Source organism: Gavia stellata, chromosome 11 (genome assembly GCF_030936135.1).
Source record: "Gavia stellata isolate bGavSte3 chromosome 11, bGavSte3.hap2, whole genome shotgun sequence".
Lineage (NCBI taxonomy): Eukaryota > Metazoa > Chordata > Aves > Gaviiformes > Gaviidae > Gavia > Gavia stellata.
Genome location: NC_082604.1, coordinates 29,191,884 through 29,214,719, shown reverse-complemented (window position 1 = coordinate 29,214,719; position 22,836 = coordinate 29,191,884). Strand labels below are relative to the sequence as shown.

General features: G+C 47.5%; 2 protein-coding genes and 1 long non-coding RNA gene across 3 annotated transcripts in view; 2 read left to right on the top strand and 1 right to left on the bottom strand.

The window, feature by feature from the left end:
* Positions 1–238: 238 nt before the first annotated feature.
* On the top strand, positions 239–2,173 carry LOC132317681 (uncharacterized). Its single transcript, XR_009484154.1, has 3 exons — positions 239–425; positions 841–1,018; positions 1,412–2,173. It is a non-coding gene; the product is annotated as an uncharacterized LOC132317681 (long non-coding RNA).
* Positions 2,174–3,230: 1,057 nt separating this feature from the next.
* Positions 3,231–14,080, bottom strand: SLC33A1 (solute carrier family 33 member 1). Its single transcript, XM_059822447.1, has 6 exons — positions 13,330–14,080; positions 9,330–9,520; positions 8,481–8,665; positions 7,420–7,537; positions 6,352–6,567; positions 3,231–4,665 (listed from the first exon to the last, which is right to left on the bottom strand). The coding sequence occupies exons 1-6, from the start codon at positions 14,078–14,080 to the stop codon at positions 4,498–4,500; spliced, it is 1,629 nt and encodes a 542-aa protein (XP_059678430.1). The 3' UTR covers positions 3,231–4,497.
* A 1,575-nt stretch (positions 14,081–15,655) lies between these two features.
* GMPS (guanine monophosphate synthase) overlaps positions 15,656–22,836 on the top strand; it is a 30,978-nt gene continuing 23,797 nt past the window's right edge. Inside the window, exons 1-2 of the mRNA XM_059822405.1 lie at positions 15,656–15,682; positions 21,404–21,585. Of these exons, the coding sequence (XP_059678388.1) occupies positions 15,656–15,682; positions 21,404–21,585 (209 nt within the window). The remainder of the gene's footprint in view (positions 15,683–21,403; positions 21,586–22,836) is intronic.

Below are 22,836 nucleotides of genomic sequence, written 5' to 3'. Positions count from 1 at the left end.
CCGGGACAGCGGGGCCGGAGAGCCGGGACAGCGGGGCCGGAGAGCCGGGACATTGGAACAGGCTGCCCAGGGAGGTGGTGGAGTCACCCTCCCTGGAGGTATTCAAGGAGTGTGTGGATGTGGCATTGTGGGATGTAGCTTGATGGACATGGAGCTGTGTGGTGTTGGGTGGGTTGTGGCTTGTTGTTGTTGTGTGGCGTGGGTTTTGTGTTTGTTTTGGGTTTTTTTTTTTTTTTTTTTCCCAGGTTGGACTCGATGATCTTACAGGTCTTTTCCAACCGTACTGATTCTGTGATTCTGTGACAGCGGGGCCGGGGAGCCGGGACAGCGGGGGGAGGCGGATTTTCGGGTCGGACCCTGCGGCGGGCTGCGATAAACGTTCAAACCCAGGCGCGGTAACGCTCCTGCACTGGGGCAGCTTCCAAGTAAGACCCTGGCGATCGCTGGTGGCCGTTACTGGTACCCGTCACCAATGCCGACCTCGGCCTGGTTTGCGGTTAAACGTTCTGTAAGGTGATGACCTTAACTCTTAACTCTTCAAACCTGTAACACACCCCCTCTGATCCTGCTACCGAGCAGCTCCCTTGTAAGACAAAAACCAAAACTCCTGTATTCATCATTGTTGTTTATTCTTCTCCCTTAGTTCAAAGCTAACAAATATTTGTAATTCATTACCAAACGGCTCAAGCCAACCCTTTCCCGCAGCTGAATCAAATGCCCATCTGTGCAATGCACCTATATGGTCTTTAAAGAAATACACGCATTGTTAGAAAATAACCTGGCAATGGTATAAAACTGGATTTATGTTCACACAAGTCTTCCATTTCAACCCGGTTCCAGGTTTCTACACGAAGAGGCGGCACATGAGACAGTATTGGTAACGGTCACAACTCAGGACTTCAGGAAAAGCACAGATTTAGTCGGGAACCTATAATCCAAGGCAGCAAACCCCATACTTGAGTCAAAACATTTTATCTAAGTTTCAAACCAGAACAATTCTTAAATTACTGGCTACAAGGTAAGTTGGACAAGTAAATATTACCCCTGTAATTTTTTTCAAAAAAAGCAGTATAGTTGTTAATTTTACTTTACTTACTAAGTGTGCACATTTTAAGATTTAATAATAGAGCTAGAAATAGTGCAAACTCTTGTTTTCAGGAAAAACGTCACTTGTAGCCAAACAACAATTTGGAAGTCCACTGCTGACTTTACTACAACTTGTATGTTGGGTGAAATGCTAAATAAATAGCATTGTCTCGTGGAGGGGGGTCAAGAGAGTCAGGCAATACTGCTGCCTGCAAAAACTCAGTTCCTCCATTCCCTGCCGCAGGGACATGCTCTGCTTTCCCGCAGCCGAGTCCACAGTGCTTACTCAGTGACAGAACTCTCCTCTCTTCCCCTATTTTATCAGATCAAAAATCATCTGAACACCATCTTTTTATCAGCCAGTTTAAAAGAGTGTTTATCATCATGTGAAACGACATTGCGAACACCCAGAAGACAGGGAAATGAAACAGCTTTACAGAAAACAAAGAACTGTTGACAGTCGGCACTGGCAGGTTCTTCAGCGTCCGTAACAAAGACAAAACGTGGAGGTGGTGTTTTAGAATAAGAACTGTCGGTTGCTGTGATGGATAGCGCCCTGGCAGCACCCAAGTTCATGGACGCAGGACTGGCACGTTGGATCCTCAGCCGTTTCCTCGCGAGGCGGCGGGAGGCTGGGCGCAGCAGCAGCGGGTGCGCAATCCATTTTCACAGTGTGTCAGACCTTAAACTTTGCCTTACGCCCCTCTTTCTGGGGACTGGAATTACAGAATTGCATTTTGGAGCTGTGGTATTTGCCTCTTAAGGATTTTGGGAAACAAGTTACACTCACAAGTGCAGGTGATGACAACTTTCCTGCATGGTACATCCCTGTAACGATGCAGCTGTGCCACACCGAAGGGGAGAGCTGATCTCTACCTCTCCTCCCCGCACCCTGCAGCACCCGCCCTTCGCTCCACCCTCTCCCCTGGGACCTGTCGCGTTTCACAATGATTTTGCTCAGGAATTTAAACCAGGACAAACCCTACAGATTCCCAAGGAAGAGACTGGGTTGCTTCTTTCTTCTTGTCTTTTTAAAAAGTTTTTTTTTTTATGTTAAAGATGTTTAAGTCTACAATAATTCTAATATTAAAAAAAAAAGTAGCACAACCGAAAGTTTACTGGTTCATTTCAGCAACCTGCTAATCAGCTGGTGTAGCAGTAACATTTCTGACTTGTGTTACAAAATAGCAACACAGATTAAAAAAGCTAACCCATCAGTTGCTTCTCCAGTTTGAAAGAGGAGACAGTTATTTAATTTAGGTCACGTCATACACATTACTACTGATTTGGAGTTTATGTTTAATTTTGATGTTGTCAAGATAATCTAATGTACTGATAAGCAATCCTCAACCCATCTTTATTAATTACAAGTTTCATTGGCACCTTCATCAGGAGTAGTGAAACAAAATTGCAAAGTAAAAGCCAACTCTAAAGCACCTATGAATTTAATTTCCCATGTTCTGCACTTGAGAAGTTTTTCCCTCAAAATCAGAAAAGTTAAAAAAAAAAAATTCTCTAGGTATGGACAAGATGCAATTAAAGTGGCCCATTGTTCCGGTAAAGTTGCAGAACTGAAACACCTCACACAGTTAATCCAGTGGAGATGATCTGGCTGGGACAGAGAGACACATCCACCTTCAACGACAAATCTCTGATATATTCTTGCAGTCTCTGTGCTTATGCAGAGGTGAAATTGGAAGACTGTCAGTTTGGGGAGTAAAACCAATGTGATTTTATTTAGCTTGAGTGGTTTTGCTGTACTTGAAACAGGTTGTGAGAACGTGCCGTTGCTGGGCCGCAGATCACAGCCGGGGGAGATCTACGGCTCAGGCTTTGGCTTTCCACCGACTATCAAAGGTGTCGCTCTGAGAAGGGAGAGGGGAAGAGGCAGAGGAACGGGCTTTGGTGCCCAAGGAAGCACTTGGCCACACTGTCCTCTTCTGGGCACCTCCTTACGCCACGTAGGCACTCCGTACACACCCATACGTCCCCTCCAGTCAGTCAAAAGTTGGTATGGATTTACTTTTTTCCTAAAACATACAGTAACAAAAGATCCACAACCCCCTCCGGAGTTTGGGACACCATGCTCAGGATGCAATACTTCAAATATTGACAAGGCAAGAAACACAGACTGGAAAAGGAAATCATGTACCTTTCAAAGGTATTTTTAATAGTTTTCTTTCTGAATAATGATGTACCATATACATCCAACAACGTCCAAGTGCCCTCTCTCTAGGCGTACAGTACGCTTGCTGTACATCACTAAGGCACTCAGGAGGGAAGTCATTTTTGATAAATGCAGCGGGAATGTTTCCACTACGCAGCATCAGTAATAGATTTCTGTAGCTGCTCTACCACAGGATTTAGCTCGTTTGATTTATGTGACAGCGAGCTGTACACCAACTCACTGGGAATTTGGCAAGTTTGTCATCACCAAATCGCTTTCAAAGGCACTGATCATCTTTTCTTACCCCTAGCTGGGAACAGTCACAGTTTTGCCAATTATTTTGAAATTAATTGTTCGAATTTTAGTGACATCGAGGAACCAACACTATCAATTCATTCCCTCAAAATAACAACCGCCTTCCAAAGGCCTGCATGTCCTCTCCTTTTGAAGCCTGTCTTTGCCTGACAGCTGCTGCACTGTCCAGTTTACATCTTCAGGACTCAAGGCTTAGAGTATTGTGCGTTACTCTTAAGTCCTACCTTACAGCAATTTTTCATCAAGAAAGTACCTTGAATGTAAATCATAATGCTTTGAAACAGCGGAAATAAATTAAACAAATGTAATTCGTTTATAAAAATATTTCTTATAAATCTTTAAAGCTTATAAAAGCCAGAAAATACATTTAAAAGAATCTCTGAAACGTTCCTTCCTTTGAGGTGTGGTTACAGTTCAGAAAGTGAGAAGAAACAAAGCCCACAGACACTTTACATTTATCTTCCCACAAGGAATGCCGTAGTGCAACACGCTTAACCGACAAGTCAAAATGCCTTTGACGTCCTTCCCCGGGTCAACTCCCCGTGACAAATCATTTCTGTTTGAAAATAAAGAGTTGGAACTTAGCTGACAAGGCTGCTGTTTAGACAGACATGGCACGATTAGCTTTTCCATAGTTACTATATGGAAATTTGGACCTTGGTTACACCAGCAGCCATGACTCTGGAGCTAGAGCTTGGGGATATGTATGGAGTACGTAGGTGCCATTTTTTAACAATTACTTTCCGAACTTACATTTTCACATTGGGAGGGCAAGTGGTATCACATACAAACATACCACCGTCTCAGCCACCCATTTTTTCAGTGATGTGGCATTTAAAAATACCTGTATTCCTGTTTATTGATTATGGGATATGTCTTTGCAATAAAACTAAAATGACCTTGCTAGTCCATCCAGTATTTAAACTGCATCAATTGGTCCTCTTGCACTTCCAGGAAGACTGTCCTTCGTCCTGCAGCTTTTTAAATTTTGGCCCAAGTAGGAACCACCAGCCAAATCCCAGAATGACACAGATGACAGATTCCACGTAGTAACCGTCCAAGGTAGTGACACAGGAACCACCAGCTTTTGTGCAGAGCTGAAAAAGAGAAGCGGAAGTCGATGCATTAAGTATTCTCTGGGAGATACAGAAACACAGACTTAGAACATAGGCATTAGATATCCACCGTTTTTTTACTTGCTCTTGGTTATGACTAAACGTATTTGTTTAGTCTTCCTTGTTTCTTATGGAATTAGTAAGAGAGGCTTTCGAGCTTACCATTGGTATGAGAAGTAACAAAACTGTTATAAAACATTTGGGAAATGGAACATATTGGCCCAAGGAACTAACTCTAGAAAACAGAACCTGTCCAGCTGTCTCATGCTGGCCTGGAGGTGCAATCACTGTTCTTAATCCCATGAAGATTTTTTTTTTTCCTAGCCATCCAAACTGCTTCTTTAGAAATTACACCCTTGTATCTCACCACACTGAATCTTCAAATGGACAGTACAAAATGCTGCGTATTTCTGGGAAAAACATGCCCAGGGTGTTTTTTTTTAACTGCAGAACTGGAAGACAAAACTTCAACATTTAAAGGGTAAGTGTATAGCACACGATCATTTCTGCTGTTGTTTAGCTTTCAATACTGCTGTAATCCCAAGATAAATTAATCCTCTGAGTTGAGGTTCTGCCAGCATTTTCATTATTCTGAGGCATGTCAAGACCAGATTAGGAAGAAGAAGGGAGTGGTGGCGATGGTGGAACATTACCAACTGGGAGGATATGAAAAAAGATCAGAGGAGTGAGGTGAAGGAGGAAGGACTTAAGTTCAGTAGAGGCCCCGGCACAAGGAACCTAATTAGTGGCAAGTCAGTGAGAGACAGGCAAAAAAGCACAGGCTGTGGAAGCAGTTTCCTCCCTGCAACTAGTAAAAACTGCAACTCCAGTTCAAACTTGTCATGTTTGACTCCTGGAACACTTTGTTTATTTAGAGAACCTCTACATCCCAAAGAATCCTGGCATTCAAGAGTGAAACAAATCTCAGTCATGAGTAAGGGTAAAAGAAAAACCCAACCAAACCCCCCCCAAACATTTCCACCCTCCGAACAGTCGCATTAAAATTTCTCATTTGCTCATGAGGAGGCGAATTTGAAACCTTGCTTTCCAGGCGGTTTTGCGTCCCGTTGTTTGATCTGTGCACATTAGCACAGCATGTTCTTTGTTCTCTTCCACAAGGCTCCCCAGAACTGGGAAGGCAGCCAGTCACACCGCTCAGTTTCACGTGGAAAGAGAAGATCAAAGAGAGAGCAAAGTAACATCGCGGGAGAAGGTATCAAGGTACCCAGACAGGAAGCCTCTAGGAAGACAGGAAGAACAAAAACCTACCACAAAACTTACGGGATTTGGGGGACAGACAGCCTGCCAAGAACAGAGCGCCTAATTACACAACTTTCAACTTCGCAAGGTTTACTCTCAAAAATGTAACTACAGCCTCCTTAGGTCGCAGAGAATGCGGCACCAATCTAGTGCTTTTACCACCAGCTTTTCATCCCAGCCCAGAAATAAATGGACAACTACTCTGCAACTGCAAACCTTTGGTAAAGGTGTTAGTTATTAAGACAAAAACAGACTTAATTTTATCAGACAGGAAAATTAGCTCAATCAGTGGGAAATTTTAAGCAAAGCTGTGCACTATGAAGGTTTTCAAAGGCAAAAAAAATGCTAAGAGAAACCATGTAATCAATAAAGAATTGAATAGAGACCTTCACAGCCTCCAAAACTTACTTCTGCAGCAACTGCAGTGCCACAGGTCTGTTCCTGGGCCCCTGCACACTCTTTCACCGTAAGTGGGTCCACAAGCCAGAGGGCGACGGTGGAAGGCCAGTTTCCTCCCAGATTTGACACAGTATTTAGGAGTGTCATGTAGGTTCCTCCGATCAGCGGATCGCTGACTTTGGCGTTGAAAGCCATTATCGCAACATACATGCTATACAGCGTGATCTAGAGAAGAGGTAAGAAAACCCACAGGACAGTAAGGTCTCCTCAGCTACAGACAATGACAACTAAAAACCCTAACATAAAAACTGTTCTAAGAGATAACTTGAAGTTAGCAACATTGACTGAAAAATAATCCCAACAGGTTAAAATTGCACAAGAGCGAAATTACTTCTGCAGTCTGCCTCTCTACTAATACCAAGAAGCAGCTTTGCACTTGTCTCAAGTCATGCCAAAATGGACCCAGCCTCACACGCACTGGAATGACTCGGCTTATCAAACCGAAGTATGATAAGGCCAGGTAAAATAGCATATAAAAATAACACTTTTGCATTTAAAATCAACTCTCAGGGCACTGCATACATTTTTAGTTCTGATCCAAAGCCCAGTTTGTATCAGGCGTTTGTTTTCCAGGCCTTTGGATCAGATCCATTATGACGTTCCTCCAAAATCAAGGAAGTATTTTTTCTAGGACCAGGATCACATAAGTTTATGGATCTGCACCATAAGCACAATCACCATCACGCCTATGAAACTCAGAATGCTGGGACTTCTCCAACTCCAGCATGCTTTTGAGCTTCTGGTTTTGGGGAAAAAAGAAATCTAGGAAACAAAAGCAGATCTGGTCAACTAAAAGTAACTTCATAGAAGATGTCCAACAGAGCACATGGAAGATGGAGAAATAATACTGGCAAGAGTATCAAAAGCAAATACAGCCATACAGCACAACAGGTCAGACTTAGAGGAATTCTAGTGTAACTAAGGACAAAAGCAGATAACGGCATCTATAGTCCTCTCATCGACTGATAGGAAATACCCTCCTGTCCCCCGCCCTTTCCCATATACAGTGTATGTTACCTGATGTAAAGCGTAACTCAACAATACTACAACATAGTAGTAGACAGGAAATCCTCCTTCCTGTTTTACTTTAGGAGTCCACCATACCAAAAAAGCAAATTCCAGACCAAGCAGTAATCTGGAGGAATAAGAAAGATAAATTGTCATTCAAGTAATTCTCCCCATGTGTTTCCTTGATACAAAGCAACTATCGAACATTTATACATACAGAATACATGAAAATAGTTTACATCTAAATAGTTAAAACTATTTCTATCTTAGATAGAATTAGATATTAAATATTTGACAAGCACTGAAACTGTAAACCTTTTATACCTAAACAATTCTGTCTTCCACATAAACATAGTTCACTACCAGGTCTCCTACACCAGACTTCTCCCCTGCCCCTTCACAAAGAAATTAGTTTTTTGTAGAAAGCAGTGCACAAGATATCTAACCAAATCCAGCTGGGGCAAGATCTACTCTCTTCTTTTTATTGGCAAAAACATACATAGTTGCGTACAAACACGTTAAAGTAACGGCTGCCTCTTACAGACATGTAACATGATTTACTGAGTAACAGCATTAAGTAATTTGCTAGATTCACGGGTTTTAGAATTCCGTAAGCAAACTCCTATATAAAACACTTAACACAGAAATGAAATGTCTCCTTCTCTGTATCAGAATAATTCAGCTTCTTTTACCCTCAGTTCCCTCAGTAAAGCACACATCCAGCAGATGCACCAAATGACTCGTCAATCCATTCTGCCACTCTTACACTGGGAAGCACACGTAATTTTACAGATACAGTCCTAGATCTAGTCAGAATGATTCACGAATAAGGAACCGAATAGGACCAGGAGAGTACTGCTCTAATGCTTCTTAAACACACTTAATGTTCCGCTCTCTTACATGTGTTACTACATGAATGAAGGCACAAGACACAGAAAGTTCAACTTACTATGAGAATTCTGACATACTTTCTTGTATCTGGAAGTTTGAGAGTTACACAAGAAATCCTATACTTGATCTGAATACCCAAATTACTACGTTTCTGTCAAACAAGATTTGCTTGGTTTTACCTAAAAGGCATAGCTTTGTAAAACGTGTTCAGTGGCTGGGGGCCTGCTGTGTATTTGCTGATAATCAGAGGCAGTATTATCTGTAAAGGAACCATTGGAACCGCTAGCAGAGCTAAGTGCTCTTTTGGGACGCCCTCTTCCACCAGTTTGAGTCCTGTTACAGCATCTGCTGCTGAAAATCCAACCTGCAATATAAGTTAAACAGAATAAACTGGGGAAAGCAGTGACAGTTTGGCTAGAAGTTCAGTTTACTCAGTATTAAGTAAATTGAGAAACATGACAGAATACAATTCACTTTTGTGTCTCATCTGATTTCCTAATCCATTCTGAAACGTGTTCTACACTTGCACACTCTTCTTGTCATCAGTGCCAAAACCATATCAAGAACGTTAAACATCGCAATGATATTCATGCCCATGCCTTAACTGCCGTCGGTATCCACGGTGGCCAGCAAGAAGCCGTGGAAACCTAGTTTGTACAGAGTTGCAGATTCTGGGAATAGCATTTAGGTTAAAAGAAACATTTTCTGTATTTTTAACTGCAGACTACACAAACAGCCTAATTGTTTAAAAATGTTTAAAACCAAATTACTTTAATACTAGATTGCAATCAAGCTTCTCTTTAATGCTTGTGTAAACACTTACAAAAGCTCAAACAAATGCTTTCTGTTGTACAGCCTTACTTAGCACAATGCTGTAAGAAATTTTGTTTCAAATTTCATGTGAAAATTTGGAACTCTGATGACAACCGCTAGCAAAACTAAGAAATAAGTTACACCACAGGGAGTCAGCAACCTTTCAGACACTTGTATCATCAGCATCTAACAATTCATATATGTATTTTACTTACTTTTGCTGTGAGAATCAAGAGACAGAAACTAAGAACTGCCGGCATCTTGATTATTGAGAATAGCAGCCTATATGTATCAGTGATGCCTTTTGTTTCTTCTTTTGTTGGTGTTAGTTCCTTGTTTTCCTTTTTCAGAAGGGCAACCAGTGTAGTGGTAATTAAAAAGACAGCTCCCCAGAAAAACAGGAAATCTGGAGGGGGGAAAAAAAAAATTAAATTTAAAAAAAAAATCTTTCTACCAGCCACTATCAACACTTCATTAACAAGTCACTGAGTATCTAAAATGCAGTTATTTTGCAACAATATAAACCTAATAATCAAAAATGGAATAAAAACATCACTCATTGACCCTCCTAAAAACAAGCAACGAAAGCAAACCACAAACGTAGCTACATACAGTAACTGACACAGCTCTTCCCTGCCCCTCACTCTATAACCACACGTTTGCTTGAGATCCGAGACAGAAGAGCAGCAGCAAACCGGGTCACTTCCCTGGTGTTATGCTTATTATTACCACAATGAGCATGTTGGAGGAGAAACAGAAAGAAAAATGTTGAAGGATTACCCCTACAGCCACTAAGAGCTGATGAAGGAGGAAACAACACATTTAATAGTTACAGGACATGGAAAAACTTCAGAGGAAGAAGTCATTCACAAGTCTCCAGTTGATTTACTGTATAGTCATGTAACTATTCTGTGCCTCAATTCTATACTCCCTATATAATATCTAGCTACCATCTGAAGAAACAAAGACTTATGAGGGTAAAGATGTCCTGATGAAAGTTCTTACACAGTCGTCAAGTAAAGAGTCACTCAAATATATCTATTTTAAGTGGCTATTGTACTTGCTAACTCTTAAGTGCTCTATTTTAAGCAGATATAATATTTGCGAAACTGTGGATTTGAAGGCAGCAATAGTAAAAACACACAATATTTTATGGCAAGTGCTTTCTGAGTTAGTGAATGGATTAGTCTAAGATAATCCTATCCTCTACCTTTATGAAAGAGGCAAGAAAGAACCCAGTAGCATGCAGAGGGTAAGACAGAAGTAGCCTTTTATCTTCCTGGTCACGAGCAACTCCAGAAGCCTCACGGTGACTTGAAAGTAAGCAGCGAGGGCTGGTGAAAGGGCAAAGACAGTGCAAAGGTTTAGTCAATTATTAGCTGCTGCTTATGCACAGGAAGAGAACAAGCACAACAAGCATGGAAGAAAATGTGAAAAGATATCTTTAGCTATATCCTAGCATCCTCACTGTAAAATGAAAAAAAAGGCATTTCAAACCATATTCTGCTGCTTCCACATCAGTTACTTTTCCCTTTTCTAAAGGGGAGAAGATCTCATAACCCATGCTGTCAGATTGCTCTCTCCTCTGTTAGAAAAAGGTACCCTGAACATACACTTTTTGCTTAAAGGTGAGTTTTCAGAGAGTCATGCTAATCACAGCTACTGCCTACAAAAGACGTACAGCACTGGTACTCTAATAACAGCACTGAGCATTATCATCGCAGCGAGAGACCTACAGTGCGAGGATGGGAACAGAAATAGCTTTGAGCATCATCGGATGAATACTCTTGATCAGGTCAGCCCTGTCAGCTGCAATACAGCAGTGCAATGGCTGGATTAGCAACAAAACAAAACAAAGAAAAAATCCATATATAATCATCCAGATAAAAAAAAAGAAAATAAAAAACCTCCTGTTTTTGTGGTTGTAGGCAGTTTACACAAAAATAAGGTACGCTTCCTTTCAAATACAGTAAAGTCCACTAACAGGCTACAAGCAAAAGAACTTTAAAATTATAGTTTAACACAAGGAATTTCTAGCACAAAGTTTCTCGTGCCATGACTGCTGCCTGCCCCCATCCCTACTTTGTCTCTGCCTCTACGATGTTACTAATAAAATAAACCCTTGTGTTGGGGCAAAGCAAACTTTTGAACTAGATCAGGGACAGACCAGGCTGGAAAACAACCATCAGCGAGGTGTGCACGGGGGTGCAGGTGTTTCATCACAACAGCTTTAAGTCATTCTAAAGGTACACATCTCTTCCCAGGAAAAAGGGCGTTCCACAGGCACTGGCCCAGGTGAGTTGGGGCTGCCTTGAAGGGGCACCTTCCTCCTGCACTCGCGCTTTACCTCTCTTCCTTCCCGCTGGGACAGGCATTCATGTGACCGCATGGCAAACAACTAACGCTGTTGCTTCTCCACAACTTGAAGCTGACTTGGGATCATGAAGCGTTGACTTGTTCTTTCCCTAGCATCGGCACTCAGCCTACGACAAAAGCGTTCAGAGATCTGAACCGGCAGAAAACTATTCACCTTTTCAAACTGTAAAGTTCTCTGCCGCTTTAACTGCCCGAACCAGTGCTAGGACCAGAGAGCCACTCTCCTCCTTTCAGTGAGCTGGTTTACAGTACTGCTCTACAGCTGCTTTGGGAGAAACGCGGACACAGCAAATTGCGGCACACGGTCACATGAACAAGGGAACAGAAATTTCTTGCAGCCAGCTTTACCACCCAAAAAAACATATCCTGCAACTATAGTGTCAGAGCTATTTGCTTTTCTTACTCCACCCAGGTTAGTACTCCAGGACAAGTTAAACAGGTTGCTTGGTGTTTTTTGGGTTCAGATCATTTTTTTTCCCCCCAAAGACAGCACTCTTGTAATAGTAACAAATCCATTTATACAAACACTACTGAGAAAAAAACAAAGACAACAAAAAACCTGGACGGTGGAGGTAAGTATAGACAAACCAAGCTCTCTTAACTACACTAGTGATTTGCAAGTTGCATCAGCAGTAGAAGACGTCAGTCTGCCGCTGGAGCAAGAGGGAAGAGACACGCCAGCACCGGTGAACTACCCAGCAAGGCAAAACAAAGGAAAGCAATAAAGCAGCAGGGTTACTTTGAGGACTACTCTATGCTTGTTGACATACAGACCAGACACAGGGTTATCAACAGGAAGGAAAGAGGAAGACTAGTTAGCAATTGGGATAGCTGCATAGACAAAATAAGTACAGCAGTCTTGGAAACTGATATCCTGATTTATCAATAAGATAGGTACAGGATAAAAAGCAAAAACTAGCCTTTAAACAACAATTCAACTCAGTTTTGGCATACCTTTTCTCTTACATGACGCAGGCTGAGCAATCAATGTAAGAGAGGGAAAAGAAACTAAAACCCTGAGAATTCACTCTTCATTGCTAGCCATGGTCACTTTGAGACTGCAACCAAAAGTGGTGCCAGTTTTTCCTGTCTCCCCATAAGCTGAGCTGGCTAAACTCGACCTTGCAACCAAAACACGTGTATTTTAAGCATCTTCTAGGTAATACACCTAACATCAACCACCACATATAACCTTTCTGAAAAAAAAAACCTCAAACAACCCAAAACCCACCAAACAGAAGACACCCCTGTACTAACAGCTGGTTATGGTTGGATTACCAGACTCCATTTAATTCATTAAAGAAAAAACAAAGTCCCCCTTAATTTACTGAAATAAGGCCTTCCTTCAGAAATTGGCTATGCAGCCAACCCTGAACACTTGTCATTTCTACTTCTGTGAACAATACCATCTTGGAAGAGCCAATTTTTTTTTAGTTTCCTCCTTCCTTCCTCCCAAAAGGAGATGTTCTTAAAAGGTCTCCTTAAAAAAAGGCAAAGCTTTCGGTTTGTTTGGGTTTTTTAAACAATAACCTATTCCATGGTCATTAAATTAGCGGGGGGAAAAAATTCTCTCCAAAGTGCTTAGGTCAGCCAAGATAATGACAAGGCAGGTTTCCCACACTCTTAAGCCCAGAGAAGCCTGGAAGTTCAGTGCACGTCACAGTGGACTCCGCCAGCCTCCCGGCGAGCTGTGCTTTCTCATGGGCAGGGGACAAACCAAACCTCAGCTCACAGCGGCAAACCACCGCTCTCTTTGAACGGAGCCTTGGTCTGGGCTCAGGGAAGAATCATCCCCATGCCAGCATCGGCACGCAGAGCCCAGTGGTACCCAGGCAGTACCTGAGAGGGTCACGATCCCTTGGGGCTGGGGCTGGAACCGCAGGTACTTGTTGCAGAAGGAGGCCGACTCGAGGGCCAGGAAGAGGACGTTGCCCAGGAAGTAGCCGGCCGTCTGGCCCACCGAGTTGCAGGTGGAGGCGTAGCCCACGTTCTCCCTGGACAACATGGTCAGGGCCCAGCCGTCCACCGCGATGTCCTGCGTCGCCGCCAGGAACTCGAAGAGGAAGAAAGTCACAGTGAGGGCCACCACGTCGGGGCCCCGGCCCTCCCCGTCGCCCAGCAGCAAGTCCACCTGGGTGGACATGTAGATCATGAAGAGCCCCAGGACGTACTGCGTGGGCACCAGCCACGACTTGCGGCGGCCGAAGCCCCGCAGGTAGACGGCGTCCACCAAGGGGGCCCAGAGCAGCTTGAGGCTGAAGGGCCAGAAGACGAAGCTGAAGAAGGCCTGGTCGGTGTAGCTGGCGCTCTTGCTCTGCAGGATGAGGGGGACGCTGCCCGCCAGCCCCAGCGGGATGCCCTGCAGCACGTACAGCACCAGCAGCAGCAGGATGCTGCCCAGCTCCGCCCGGCACCCCCGCGTCCCCCGCGAGCCCGGCTCCGGCAGCAGCGCCTCGGCCTCGCCGCCCGGCAGCCCGTCCCCGCAGAGCGCCAGGGCGGGCGGCGCCTCGCTCCTCACGTCCAGGCAGTGGTGGTGGCTCCCGGCCCGGCGCTGCCGGCCGCCCTCCTTGGCCGCGATGGCGGGCGACATGTCTCCGCCGGCGGCGGCGGCCCGGGGGCCGTGCTGCGGGCCGAGGCGGGAGCAGGCTCCGCCGCCCGCCACCGAGGAGACGCCGCACGCCGGCCCGGCCGCCGCCAACCGCCGCCGCCGCCCCGCCCCTTCCGGGCACGCGGGCGGCCGCGGCAGGCGTGGCTGCGCCTCATTGGTGCGCCGCAAGCTACGTCAGGCGGCCGCCCCGCCCTGCCCCATGCCGCTCAACCCTGACTGACCGGCCCCGCCGCGAGCGGGGCCCGGGCCCGGGCCCGGCAGCCCGCGCTGTGCGCTGGGGCCCGGGGTGGAGAGGGGAGCGGAGCTGCCGGGCTTCCCCGAGCCACCACCGCTCCGCTCCGGCCCGGCTCTGCCGGGACCCGAGCCCGGCGTGGCCGCAGCAGCGGTCGGCGTTCCCCGTGCTCGGCCCCGGGGCTGTAAGCACGGCGGGCCCGAGCCCCCGGCTGCCTTCAGGCCCTCCTCCGCCCCGGGCCGGTGAAGAGCGATGCCGAGTGAACGGTAAAGAGTGGGTGGATAATAAAAATGAAGTTCTTTTCTTCTCCCTGCGCTTCGGCTCAGCTGTAGTAACAAATAAACTCGGTAGGAGCCCGGTAAGCGATGGCACTTCTCCCCCCGTTGCTTCGCCCGTTATTTCTGGAGTTACCCGACAGTGAGGCCCTCGGAAACACGTTTGGTGTGTCTCACGTCTGTTTCCAGCGCTCGAAGTGTGCTTCCGTTTCCTCCTCCTCTTAAAATGCTTGAAAGCGCGATCACAGCCGTGGCTGCTCGCAGCCGTGACGCAGTGAAAACACGGGGGACAAAACCTGCGCCCTGATGTCACCCTTAGGGCGGAATTTCTCGGAGTCTGAGAGCGCAGCCAGACACTGGCTCGGAATTCCACGTGTCGCCTGAATTCTTACACTCGCGCCTGTCCGCGTCTCCCTCTCCTTGAGCGAGCAGCCTAGTAACTTCAGCAGCTCGGAGAAGGGTTTCCAGAGTGGTTTGGGGACGTCACCGGGAGGCTCTCACGGGTGCAGCTGCCTTCCGCGGTGCCTTTCGAGAAGCTCCACCCGAGCAGGAGCAGAAGACGCGCTTCGTACCGCACGGCCTCGGCGCGAAGCCCCGCTCCCCGCCCGCCCCTGCGCCCTCAAAGGGCCGGGGCCGGGCCCCCGCTGCAGCCGGGCGGGCGCGCCCGCCCTTCTCGGGCTCCCGGGACTGCGCGGCCCTCCCGGGCGCTGGCCGGGGGGGGGAGCCCGGGCTGCGCTGCCGCCGCGGTCCCCCCGCCTCCCGTGTTCCGCCCAGCCCGGTGCACACGCAGCCCCCCCGCCCCGTACCGAGGTTTCTGACCCCCCGCGGCCCCCGGCCGGGCCCGGCCCCGCGCTCCGCCCCTTCCGCCGGAGCGGGGCCGGGCCGGGGCGGCTCCTCCTCCCCGCGGCGGAGGCGCAGCCGGGCGGCATTAGCTCATCGCGGCGCGGCGGCGGCGGCTCCTCGCGGCCCTTTCTTCCCCCTCCCCGCCTCGGGGCCGCCCGCCCGCCGCTTCCCGCCGGTCGGAGGCGGCGCCGCGCCCCGGCAGCCCCCATGGCCCTCTGCAACGGAGACGCCAAGGTCAGTGCCGCCGCGCTCCCCCCGCCCCGCCGCGGCCCGGTCCCGGAGGCTGCCCGCTGCCCGCCCGGGCCTGGCGGGCGCTTTGTGCTGCCGGGCCCGGCCCGCCCTGGGGGCCGCCTCGGCCGGCGGGCACATGGCGCGGCGGGGCCCGGCCTTCCCCGGGGGCCGCGGGCGGCCCTGCGGCGCGCAGCAGGCCGGGGTCGGCGGCGGCGGCGGCCCGGGGAGCGGGGCCGGGCGGCTGCGGGGCCGGCGGGGGGCCGGTGCCTGCCCGCCTGCCCCCTGGGCCGGCAGCTGCCCGCCTCCCCGGCCCCCCGCGCCGCTCCGCCCGCCGGGGCAGGGCAGCGGGGTCGCTCCGAGGAAATTATTTAATTTCCCAGTCTGGGTTTCGGTAGGATTTTTTGAAGCGTTGGCTCGTGGTGTGGCCGAGCCCGCCTGGGCCGGGGCCGCTCAGCGCCTTGCGAGGCCTGCGCCGCCTCCGGGGTGAAACCGAGGCGGGGGTACGGCCAGCGCCTTTTCCGGCAGCTGGCCCCGCTCCTCGGGCCTCGCGCCCCGGTGAGAAGGGTCGCTCGCTCAGCCAACTTGAGAGAAAAGTTGGTTCGCTCGCTCGCCGTGGAAGCGGGCAGCCTTGTCTGCCCCAGCCCTGCGCGGGGCCCGCTGCCTCCGGCCTGGCGACCCCCGGGACCGCGCTCTGCCCTCGGTGTCGCCCCGTGTCCGGTTTGCGGCGACAGCAGTGGAAAAGATGCGTCTTTAGTCTAGTTCTTGCTTTCGAAACAACTCACGTGCCTTCGTGGAGTTGAAGTTTTTTCTTGATAACGCAACTTCTGAACCAAAACCCTGCAAGCTGTCCCAAGCCACTTTTGTAGTAGGATAAACCCCTCATTCTAGGCTTTTCATCGACTGCAAGAAAACGTGACTCTGAGGGGTTTTTTTAAGTGCTCCGTTGGTCACTACTTAAGTTTTCTGACGCGCTTTTCCCTGACCATCGACCCATTCTCCTTTCCTGACCGGGGCGGCTCTCGAGGGCTCCTCTCCTCCGGGGCGGTCGCACCCAGAGCTAGCTGTGCGATGCGAAGCTCATCTTCCACCAACCGTGCTCTCGCAGGAAGCGGGTAACGAGAGATAAGGAGAGCGGTTTCTGCAGGGGGCCGGGTCCCAGCAGCCACTGGAAATCTGCGTGCGACTTACCTGAATTAAAGCTCGGCTGAGGTAATGGGTTGGGGGCTCTTGTATCGGTCTCGGGCGTTGCCTGAGTTCGGAGGAGTTTCTTTCCTGTTATACTTTGGAAAAAATACGAGTAAGTGTTCTTATACGTGCTTAATTTTAATACCACAGAGAAACAATTAAACTCTTGTAAAACCTGTGCTGGCTTGAAAGCGCTGGATCAAGGCTCCTGGTTTAGGCTTGTCCGAAGTTATTAGTGTGGGTGAAGGCTCAGGGCTGAGGGCTCGGACGGAGGGGCCGCTGCTGCAGACCGGGCTCCGCCAGCTGCTTCTTGGCACTCCAGAATACGACTGTTCTGTATATTCGTGTGTTTTATAAATTGCATTAATGAAAATCCTGCGAGCGTGTGGGTGTGCGGAGTGCTGAAAAATTCCCTGGTTCTGCAGAAGTGGGCTGTTAGGAACTGGCGAACTTCGTTTAAAGCACTAGGTAGGTACACCGAGGAATAAGATACGCGCTGTCCTTAGCTGGTGATGCCAGCCTGATGGCAGGTCTCCTACCACAGCTCATTATAGAACTCATTTTTTTTCTTTGACACAAAAAACCCCAGCAGCGATGGAAGCTTTTTTTCTTCCAGCGTTACCAAGCGGTAGAGCTGAAATGATGGATGGAGGCTGACCCTTGCCGCGGCAGTGCAGTCGGAGGTGGCGATGCGGTTCAGGTGGCACTCGGGACCTCGGTTCCAGGTCTCGGGTCTGAAACGGCAGGCAAACGGCAGTCTGGAGATAGAGCGATTACACTGGAAAACACTGTATTTGTTTCATCGATCATAGCGAACAGTGGGAATCCTTCATGTATGACATGGTTTTCAGGGTGACTCGTGATATAAATTAGCTGAACAGAGACTTTCCCCCCCCATTTTACCCTTGGCGTACACAAGTTCCATTCTGGTTTTAGTCCCGCTCTCGGGATGTCAGAACAGTGCCTCTGTCTGCTCTGCCCCAGCGCCTGAACTGCCGTGGACAGCTGTCGGACTGGCTTCCACAGAAGTTCTCAAAAATAGCAAGTTCTCCAGATTTTTGTGAAAATAGACCAGGAGAAGTCAAGGAACTCTAGTTATACCCCTACTGAGGGGAAAAAGAGCTTTTATTAGAAACTGGAGAATCCCTACTAGGAAGAGGTGCTGGCTCCACTACCCTGTCCCTCCAGGAGCTGGGCTGTCTGGTATCCTCTTCGTCTTTCTCCTGGCAGGCGTACGGTATACAAACGCATGAGCTAAACTGCCATGTTGGCTGCACGTTAACGGCATCTGTTCTTTTTTTCATTTTATTAAGTGAAGTTTCCCTTATTGAATTTGGATTCGAAATCTCTAGCCTTGGAGCTGTGCCTTTAAATAAATAAAGCCAGATCCTGTACTGCCTTACCGCCTTTCTCCTTCCTCTTTTTCCATGTGATTTACGGTAACTTTTCTATTGGGCTCTCGTCAGAGCTGAACCTCATTACAGTTCTACTTTAGCTCAAAAGCGAAGTACAAAAACTCCTCTGACGCCGTCCGTGTGGTGCCAGTCGCCTGTGTTAGCTCCCGGGATGGGGCTTGCTTGGCCGCGTGCTGGGGGTGTGCTGCGAGGATGCCTACGGGAGAACAGGACAGCGGGCAGTGCCCTGTGTAGCACTGGGAGAAAATTATTCCAGCCTCTAGTTTACTCTAAGCCCACATCTAAGGGAGCAGCAAGTTATTAGGCCACCGATTGAACAATCTTCTTTCTTTTTTTTCTTTTTCTGGTGGGGTGCATGTTGCCTTGCTCATCTTATGTGTTCCCCGTAGGGAGATCTGTGTTGCTTAATGGATGCAGTGCTTTTACTGGATTTTAGCCCGAACGCCCTTAGCATCATCTGAGGAAAGACCTGAGCTATGATTAGATGCTGGCTCTTTTGATTTTGGGAGGATATTAATGGACTGCCAGCAAAACTTAGGCAATGAGCTATCACTTGAGGTCTTAAACAGCCATCTTCCAGGGCCACGTGAACCATGGAGAAGTAATTCGAATGTTGATGCAGCTATCTCTGAAAGCGTTCCTCTGATCGCTGGGCAGAACGATGCTATACATCGCAAGAGTGAGGAAGCAGGGACGGCTCCGTGAAGGGCTTTGCCAGCTCGGGAGCCGAGCACTCGCATCTGGGTGACAGCAGCGCAGAGGCTTGTCCCCTTCGTCCTTCCGACAAAGGGGTGTGTATCGCTGTCCTGCTGCCAATGTCACTTTGAGCTCTTTTTGTTTCCACGTGCACGTCTCCCCCTCGGCTGTTGCTTGGGCCCAGCTAACTACACCCGACTGCTCAAAGCAGCTCGGTGCCTTCAGGGTAGGGCGCTGAAAACGAGATTTATTTACTAGCTACAGATGTAAACGCTCAGCCATTGGTCCAGCTGACGCCAATGATACCTTGGGTTTAGTCTTTTTTTTAATTGTAAAATGTAAAAGCTGCCTTCAGAGAATTGTACTACTTTCTTCTTACTCATTCCGCAGGTTCTGAGGGTGGTCTGCACCGGGGTACAACGTGGGGGTAGCACTGCTGGCAGGTGAAGGGCTGGCTATGCACCCGTGGCTTGCCCGGGGGGCTGGAGAGGATTGCTTACGTCCCACCCTGGTCTCTTGCAGGTGGAAGTGGACAACCTCAGATGCTAAGCCAAGAGGGCTGCAGATCTCTGTCCCTTCACGGTACAAGCTACAGCACGTGCTCTGGAGCAGTTAAAGACTTTTATTAAGAGATATAGCACTGCAAGGAATAGCGTTTGCCACAAGGTGGGATCAGGAAAGAACAAGGATGTTGGTCTTTCTTGCAAGAGCTGCTAATTTCAAAATTGCTAGGTGAAAATGCCCAGAATTACTCTAAAAGTGGTTTCCTCCCTTCCACTGGAGGGGAAGACAGTTCTGGCGACCTCTCTCCATCTGACCGGGGGGTTAGAAGGGGCGTTAGCTGCCGAAGTCTGCTCTCCTCCAACACGTGCCCTTTTTGTTGTGTAACCCAAGACTAAAAAGTCATTTAGAGCTCCCCATCAGGCACACTCAGCTGAAGGAGAGAAATTAACTAACTGACTCTAACCTGGATTTTGGCTTTTGAGGGATTTGGCGCTATTTTTTCTGCTTATGTCCTTTAATTTAGACAAAACCTTTTCCAGCTAGTGTAAACTTTGGAAGTTTCCAGTCTGCTTGCCTTCCTTGCCTAATTTGAAGACGGTTATCTGAGGTGTCTCTTGGCAGCTGAGGAAGAAAGCTCAAAGGCAGCCTTTGCTGTGTATTTGTTGGGGAGGATGTGTCCCAGCAGGATGATGCTCTCCTCCAGAATGACCTGTGGTTGATGTGGGGGTGAAGGTCTGACCCACCTGGAAATACCGTGGTGTGCTGCAGGCTGCCCCAGCTTCCTTCGGAGCCTGAGCAGCGGCGGTGAGAACCTCCCATGAGCCCTGGGTCGAAGGATGGGTTGCCTGGTATAAACATGCAGAACAATGCCAACATGCCATAATTAAAACTTGAAATGGTCGTAAGCTTCAAGATGTGTTTTGAGGCAGTGTTTGGCAAAATAAAACCCTTCCTGGTTTTTGCTTCATCAAACTACATTGGCAAGGAAAAGTGTAAGCTCTAAGTTAAGGGAAAAACACCCCCAAAGCAAGCAATTTCTTTAAGCAGAAGAATTTTTTCTGCATGAATTTCTTGGTGTCTTACAGTGTGGTTGTGTTCACGTTCTTCCTTGAAGATCCTCCGATAAGGACACTCCATGGAATAGCTGCCTCTTTTCACAATGTCTTTTAAAGAAAGAACCTCGTCCTTGTGTTTTCTAGCCCTCTTTCAGATGTAGCTGAAGTTGGCCAACCAAGTCAAATGTGACAGGGTCAAAGAGAACCATTGCTTTGTTCGATGTGCAATCTGCTTGAATGCTGCATTCAAAAGTTGAGTTTTTTTGAAAAATCATTTAGCAGGGACATTTGTTCTCAATTTCTCTTTGTTGTTCTCTCCAGGAGGTAATGTCAAGTGAAAGTTCAGCGTGTGAGGCAGCATGATGGGGGAAAAACATTTTTCTTCTGACTTTGTGTTGTCCTGTTTTGCTTGAGGAAAAAGGCACATGCTCTTGGTTATCACAGGGTGTGCTGGGTTTTATATGGAACTGTAAAATGGACAAAGCTGGGGTGGCTGTAGTGGTGAACAGGGCATATGACTTCTTGTTCATGGAAAGCTCTGCCTTCATTAGCTTATTACTATTCTTTTCCCTAATTTGTACCCTGTTTGTTTTGAGGGATGGGGATGTCATGTTTGTGTGGCTGCTTGGGAGGGATGCGCTGTGTTAATGTATAGCCCCTTTATCTTGCCAATGCATCTGCTGGTCCTTATAAACCCAAGGATTTTTTCACTTAGAAGTTTCTTGGCTAGTCTTTATCATTTTAATCGTAAATTAACACATAGGCAACCTTAGCAAGCTTTGCAGACGTTAGTTGTTTAAGAGATCTGGCTTCAAGTCTGTGGTCTGCAATGTGTCACCATAAAGCGCTGACATGAGCGATGTTTGCAGCCGGAGAACGCCGGAGGAGAGCTCAAGGATGGGCAGCGCCACTACGAGGGAGCCGTCGTCATACTTGATGCCGGAGCGCAGTACGGGAAAGTCATAGACCGTCGGGTGCGCGAGCTGTTCGTCCAGTCCGAGATCTTCCCTTTGGAAACGCCAGCCTTTGCGATCAGAGAACAAGGCTTTCGGTAGGTCCTTCCCTGCGATGCCTCTGCCTCTGTGTTCTGCCTGTTCTCCCCTTTCGGTGTAACGGTGTCTGGTTGGCAGTGGTGGTAATTGCCTGGGTTTTATGTGCAATAGCTTTCATTGCAGTCATGTTAATGATTGCATCTTTAGCGTATCCACAGAAACACCTGAGTTTTGCTGGGGGAACTTGTGCAGCAATATAAATTTTGTATAGTTGCTTCTTAATGCCTTAATGTCATTTTAATCGTTTCCATTTGTAAGTATAATTTAAGAGGTTGCATTTTAAATATGTATCCGCAAAAATTTAGATGATCTTGCTGTTTTACCTGTTGAACTAGGATAGCTATTAATCAAGAAAACAAGTTTTGTGAGTTTCTAAAAATGATTTTCTTAGTTTAATTAAAAAAAAACTAACTTGGATACTGAAGATATAGTGGTAAATCATGCCAAACTGTTTCTGGGAAGCAACTAAAAAAACTAACTGAAACTACCACTCCCTGTTTGCAGCAAGAAAAGGTCTCACAATTATTTAGTACTTTGTACATTTCTTTTTCTTGTTTTATTAGGCTTACCAGGGTATGCTTCTCTTCTGTGTGGGGAAAATAAATACCCTGAAGTCTACAAATCATGAAAGACCTTACTTGTCAGTTTGGTACAAATCCAGAAATATGGTGCATGTGTGCTGCTCGGTTGTGCCCGACAACAGATAAGACAGTGTTTTGCTGCAGAATTGCATTTTTCTGATCAATGATAATTAGTGAAGCAGTAAACAGTATATTTTAGTAAGTCAGACAGGAGCTTATTGTTCTCTTCTGAAAACACAGAGAGCGGAAAACCCAGGAACTGCTGAATCTATCAGGTAGCTGTCATGTGAAGAATTTCTCTTTCAGAAATGTTGTGAAAAATACTTTCTCTTGTCAGATCTTGTTTATAATTCTCCAACAATCAAGTCTTTAAAAGATGGACATACCTAATTACTGGTTTAAAAAGAATTCCTGCATCTCCCATGTGTTGGATTTGAGGTGTGGGTCATAGCACTGATGAAGTTTTCTCTCAGACCTGTGCTGTATTGATGCAGGTTTGTAGTGGGAAGACCTTTCCCCCCTTTCTTTTCACAGCTGAAGGTTCTTCAAAGTCCCGTGATTAGACCTGTTGGACTTGTCAGTCCAAATAATTGCTCTCTAAAACGTGGCTAAACCTCTTCATTCAGTAGGTCACTTCTCAAGGTTAGATAGTGGTTTCAGGTTATCGGT